This window comes from Centruroides sculpturatus, unplaced genomic scaffold, assembly GCF_000671375.1.
Source record: "Centruroides sculpturatus isolate CEXI.00-Female unplaced genomic scaffold, Cexi_2.0 scaffold2888, whole genome shotgun sequence".
In the NCBI taxonomy this organism is placed as follows: domain Eukaryota; kingdom Metazoa; phylum Arthropoda; class Arachnida; order Scorpiones; family Buthidae; genus Centruroides; species Centruroides sculpturatus.
The window spans coordinates 9512-16261 of NW_019387075.1; the positions used below are offsets into that span (position 1 = coordinate 9512).

At 34.6% G+C, this 6750-nt stretch overlaps 1 protein-coding gene across 1 annotated transcript; it reads right to left on the bottom strand.

The window, feature by feature from the left end:
* Nucleotides 1-1570: 1570 nt before the first annotated feature.
* Nucleotides 1571-2747, bottom strand: LOC111616135 (LEM protein 2-like). The gene has a single exon (XM_023357559.1). The coding sequence runs from the start codon at nt 2634-2636 to the stop codon at nt 2025-2027; it is 612 nt and encodes a 203-aa protein (XP_023213327.1). The 5' UTR covers nt 2637-2747; the 3' UTR covers nt 1571-2024.
* Between the last annotated feature and the right edge of the window lie 4003 nt (nt 2748-6750).

Sequence of the window (6750 nt, forward strand, 5' to 3'; positions counted from 1 at the left end):
ATTTTTCCGTTGCGTTCACAGCCTTTTTAAGTAATGCGTAAACCTTCAAGGCGCGAGGCCCCTCGGACCGCGAGGCCGTAGCCCACGTCGCCCACGCCTTACGCCGCCTCTGCGGCACGCCACTGCTGCAGTGAGAAATTCAGAGCATTCAGCTTTTCAAAAATATCACATAAGTATGCTAGTTTACCAAAAAATCTTCAATCACAAAATTTTTGGCATACTCTTTAAGAAAAATATAAATTTCCTGTCACAGTTCAAAAGTACGAGACAAAACATTACCTTGAGAGAGCCATCGCTCTCTCGAGGTAATATTTCGTACCGTCTCGAAGTGCTATAGTACAACAAAGACGTGTGCTCGGATCACACATCCTCACATAGTTTTTTTGAAAAATCTTGCCTTCAATCTTGCATTTTTATAACGTTTACTTCATGTACTACATATGCTAAGGCCTGGTTCAATGTAGGACTCAGATATTTTGATGCGAGTGATTCCTTGTGAATAACGCAATGGGTTCAGTGCATCGGGGTCTTTGATTCGAAAAGTGCTTGCAATCCTCCATAACATCCGGACATAGAACGAGCACCATCAGTAAGGATACCAATGCATTTGGTCCACTCCCAAATTTTTTTCGAAAGTAAAAATATCAAGGATCTAGAACATATCGTGAGCCTTAACACCAGCAGTGATACTTTTACAGAAGAGAGTCTTCTACAATGTTATCATCATCTATAAACTCTACATAGCAAATTAACTGATCATCATTATCATCCTCTGTGTCCTCATCCAGCTGCAACCCAAATTCCTTCCTTCTTTTTCAATAACTGAACATTGGAGGGCCTTCGCTGTGCTGTATTCAGCGACTGATAATGTTTTTGGACAAAAACAGCTTCCCAGCATCGATCATAATGTTCACCATATCTACAGCAACTGGATAATGAGTTTTTCTGCAATGGTATGAGACTTTTAACATTTTTGATTCTATGTGTCATCTTTATTACTGAGTTAATGATTTGCATCAGGTCTGCTAATGTCACGTTTTATCACATTGAACTGAAAATGGAAATTATGTAATTTTACATTTCGCGGCGCCCGAGGAAGCCGAGGCGCATTTTGGGAACCACTGATTTAATACCGTTCCTGGTCAGTTTTTAAGATAAGTCTAATTCAACAAATATATTTATATGTTTAAAAAATAAACCTTATAATCAAACTTTCTTGCATTAACCTGATCACTGTTCTGTGATTATTACATTTAATATTTAAATACTTTCTCAGCTTATTCTACCTGCACCCGTTTCGAATTTTCCATTGAAAAAACATTACATTTGTAACGCCATCTGCTCGAGATCACGTGCATAACCAGAGGTCACAGTCACGCATAATGTTTTGTATTTGACATAAGTCACATAATCTACATAAAAATTATTTCCAATGTATGTTCTTTTGTACCCTTATCTAAAGGAGATAAATGGGTCTAATCGTGATTTGTTTATTTAATTATTAGCCTGGCATCTTTTATCTGAAATAAAAAAACTGGTAAATCTGTAAATTATCAAAGAAATGCTATGGTAAAACTTCACAAATACACTTTAATCATGAAGTAACAGAATACAAAACATTAGAAAATTCTTACATTATTGAAACTTAGTAAATGATTACAGCATTATTGCATATATAATTATAACTACCAATTCAATTACACACGAAACTGTATACGTAATAACTGTAAAGTTAATCAATTAACAATTAAGAATTTTCAGAACTCAATTTTAATAGTAAATAATAAATAGGTTAATTTACAGTTTAAATTGAATCGAGAATATCATCTTTATTTTTTTAATGGAACTGTTGTTTATCAAAAAACAGCATTGTAAAATTCCAAACAAACAAAATTTCATAGGTTATCTTTTAAATTTTTAATTTACAATATATTCTTTCTATAGTTAATATTATATTTGAATTTATTATAAAAACAAGCTACAAGAAGGCACAGTTGAAATGGCTATTATGTAAACAACACGACTCACGGATGTTTTAATTGTGGGATAGGAATAGGTGCATTACTTTCCATATTATAAACTACTAAACAAACTATTATTATTACAATAAAAATGATGACAAATACAACTTTGGTTGTTTTCGATTTTTGAGCAGGTTCTTGTTTATTCAAAATGGAAGTTTTGGCTTCGCCATAGATATTTGATTTGTGTTTTGCATTTTTCAAATCTGCTCTGTAACTACTTCTGGCAAGATTTGTTGGATCGAAATACATGCCTTCTCTCTTAAAAGGAGTATCTGAAGATGTGCGATATCTAAATTCGGTGGAAGTGATGGTGCTGCTGCTGCTGCTGTGACTGCTGCTATTTCGAAACTGAAATTTTGGCGGTGATATTACTTTGGTTTCGGGATAATATTTGGGAGGTGGATAATCTATTTCTGTTTCATCTTGTTCAGAATGTTCAGAAGTATCACTTCCAACAGGACCGTTAAGTTTCTGCAATAACTTTCGTTCATAGACAGAACGAGTGCTTTGAACAATTGGTCCTACTGGACCACCTAAATCTTTTAATTTCTGGTAGAGCTCTTCATCTGAAAGTTGTTTGATGGTAACTTCGTTTAATTCGGTTTCAGCCATTATCAATGAATTTGTTGAGACAAATATTAAACAGTTTTTTTTAAATACATAGAGTGTTTTGGTTTATTTCTGATATTGTATCTGTAATAAATAAGACAAAGTTGTAAGCCATACACAGAATTTAAATAACATCAATAAATGAAAATTATTAGTATTTAAATACAGATATGTAAAAATAATTTATGTATAATATTTATGCAAATCAAAGTATCAATTAACAAATTTCAAAACACAAGGAAAATTTTTAAACAAACTATATGATTGTAAAACCCAATTATCTGAAATAATGTGGACTTGGTAACTGAAAACCTAGATAAAACAGTTTGCCACGATCATTTCACATTAAAAATTACAAATAAGTTATAAAATATTTATATGGTATACTTTGAAGTATTTTTAAAAAATATTTTAGTGATTTTTAATCATAAGAACAATATTTTTACATCAATTATTACACAGCTAGTATATGTAATAGTTCTAAAAACTAAAAATGTATTATTGTAACTGCAGTTTAATTAAATGAATGGTTCGTTTCACATCATTTCACATTCGTTGAAATGATGATAAAGGGTAACAAAAACAAATCATTTTGTAATACATGTTACCATTTTAAACTTTCTTTAAACAGTAAGAAATTCATTTACAGGTTCATCTCATTGTGGAATCTTGATTAATAAGGTACTATATAAAATATATAGTACAGTAGATTATATATATAAAAATTATATTTANTTTCGTATTAGAATGATTTACTAATTAAAATTAATAAAATGAGACAATATGTAAAGAATATATCTTTATAATATTCTTTAAGTATGGTCGAAAAGTTTTAGGACTGATTCATTGTCGATACAACTAAAACTGAACGTATTGGAAAATATGTCACTAGCAGATGAGCCCTGCATTGCTGGGGCAAAGAATAACAACAAACATTAAGATTATTTCGTAGTTCTAACCCTTCTATTATATTATATTATATGGTATTTAATTTATATAACAACAAAGTTTATCACAAGTGTAGAGTCTAACGCATTTTAAAAATTCTTTAAATTGTGTACAGTAGAGGAATAAAAAAATTTTAAAATGTGTTAAATTCGGCACTCGGTGTGATAAACTCTTACACAAAATAACGTTTGTATTTATATAAATGAAAATACTATGATATAACAAATATTAAAACGAAAACCACATACAAAATTTGGTTACTTTACCCTATCATTGTCACGTTTACCACGATACTCGCTCGGATGGTACGAAATGGCACAATTTCATTAGTCAAGTAGACAGGAATTGAAATTTTTTCAGATATTATAATTTTTTTCTAATGTTATCTCTAAGAAACTGTTCCATTCACAGTCGAATATCAAGTGGTCATCTGACAACGAATCAGATTTCGCAAAAAAAACGGAACAAATATTTAAACTCGGCACCCTTGAAAAGTACTTAAATCATATTTTGTGCAGGCTGATAACCTCGTATTAGGCGTATTTTCTACGAGGTTCCAGACAAGATTCGAAATCAAATTAATTGTATGTTATATAAAAGAAGGAAATTGTTACCGTTAACAGTGCCGTAACTAAGCAGGTGCAACAGGTGCACCCGCACAGGGCCCACTTGAAAGAGGGGCCCAAAATGCATGTATTTGTTTTATTACTTTCCCAAACCTAATTAATTAAGGGGCCTAAATACAAATTCCTGCACGGCACAGGAATGGCTAGTTACGGCACTGACCGTTAAATCAGAACAAAGGTCGTGTAAGTTATTTAGGAGAGAGGAAAAAACCGTAGTTGTCCTCTCAGCGCGGAGATAAACGATGTGATGGATCATGGAGGAATATGTCCACCCGGAGAGATGAAACTTTGACACCAGCGCTCATGTACTGTACAGTACAATCGATCTGAGTTAGAAAATTGGTAAGAGGGAAAGAGCTGATGGTCAAAAGACATCGCGCTAGATTCAGTGGCGGATTTAGCACTTGAGAGGCCCCAGGCGCAATTCAATTTTGAGGCCTCTTTTAAATATTTTCACTACCCCTACACTCTGTAGTGTGCATTCTACGCGTACGTTTTTTTTTTTTTTTTTTACTCTGGTAAGCACTATACCGGTGGTCAAAAAAAGTGAGACAGAGAAATAACATTGAAAATTAACCAATATAAAATTACAACTGCCTGGCTGTATTTAAAAGGTTACTGATGTTCAGATTTAGTAGATTTTACTATTATTTGATAAATAATTAAGGGTAATTTAATTTAGGGGCTACTGTTAAATTATTAATTATTTTTATTATGAAAAAAATTATTAATTAAAATAATTTGTTTTTATTTTGAGAGCTGAATTTTGAGGCCTTTTGAGACCCCAGGCGCGCGCCTGTGCAGAAATCCGCCACTGGTTAGATCGTTGTAATTCTAAAACGTCAGAAAAAAGGCAATGGATGTAAAATATGAGTGCGGGTTTCATAGTTTCATCAAGCTCTCCCAGTCAGAGTCGACGGATGGTATCAAATAGACTATCCGAAATGAACCTTTCTTGCGACTCGAACTGGTCTCGGTTTTCACCCGGAGACAGGGGAAGCAAGATGAGGAAAGTTGAGCCAATCGGAAAAGTTGAGAAATCGAGAAAAGCTATAAAAACACGGACTTCAAGATCGAGTGTGCAGTTCCTCCGGATTATATACATCTGTCTGAACCTTGTGCCATTAGGTGAACAAAAGTGATATCTACTGCATCACCCTATCCTGCCTATCGATTCTCGACTTAGAATTTCATCGAAACATTCGCCTGCCACCTCCACGAGACTGTCCAGGAGCTGCCGTCATCGTTCCTAGGAGAAGATCATCTAATCTCCGACTGAACTCTATCTATACCACACGGTTTAATTAAAGAATGAATACTTGTAACTGTCTTGAAAACATCGGTTTAAAGAATGAAACTGTCTTGTAAACATCCTTTTTGTAAACTCGTCGACCTCATGGTGGAGATTAGGGACTTAAAATCCCACTTCTCGGACATCACTGTAAGTTCGTCGATTGGGGGTTTTATTCCCTCACGTCGGGATGGACTAAAGTCTACTCGTATGTGGATGGCGGTTTAGGAGGCAGGAAAAGACAAGTGTTTCACAAAGAAACCGTTTATTTTTTTCGGAGATCATGCTTACAAATGCTTGACAAGGTCCCAGATCTCGGTTGAATGTCTCTAGTAGTTTTCTTTTCGTCTCGCGATGGTGGAGCCCCGGAGCGATGGCGAATTAGAGTTCGAAGTAGTAAAGTAACACTAGATAGCGGCGAGCGGAAGCACCAAGAGAAAAGGGCGACGATGTCTGAGTCAGGTGTCGCCGACTCGATACTTATATAACTTGTTTTCTTCATGGTTTAACTTAACAAATTTTATATTTTTCTTTTTAAATCCCCCCTTTTATGGACTATTTCCGGGCCTCACATTTTTGTCTCAATAAACGAGTTTTATGCCTCTCAATAAACGAGTTTTGTCCTCTTTTCCTCCTCAGCACCACTCACATATGCAATCCGATTGCATATATGAGTGGTGCTGAGGGTCAGGATGGTCTAAGGCTTAGACCATCCTGACGCGAAAGTAACATTCCCCCCCTGACAATCTGCGAAACTCATGTTTCCTATTCCAATGCCACCATACTGCTGGTCCGATAAAAAGAAGAGACCGTTGCGGAAGGGGGTTGAAATAATTCGACCAAAAGTAGTCGTTGACCTCCTGTCGGAAGAGAGGACAGTCAACGACTATTAATTAATACTGGTCTACTATTAATATTTGAAAAGTGATCCGTGTTAGATGGGTTGTGATGATCCCGCACGTGATCGAAGTAGCTAACCTTAACTTCTGAAAGACTTCGTATGACTTGTTTAAATAAAAAAAATCTTGTAGAAATGCTAGAATAATTGCTTTTATGTGGTAATAGTGTTTAAATTTTGGCAATATAATGTATAAACTACGTAGGAAGTATGTTCTCGTAAATAGAAAAATTATTGGGCTGCAATTTGAAAAAATTGTAACCTATAAATTCCAACTGTTGTCCCATGTTTGTCTGTCTCTGTCTGTCCTTTCTTAATCTTGAGAAAGGGGTGAGATAGATAAAAGTCGAGATT

Bases quoted from the DNA above. Each gene is read 5' to 3' on its own strand.
- LOC111616135 (XM_023357559.1), bottom strand. From the start codon at position 2,636: ATGGCTGAAACCGAATTAAACGAAGTTACCATCAAACAACTTTCAGAT.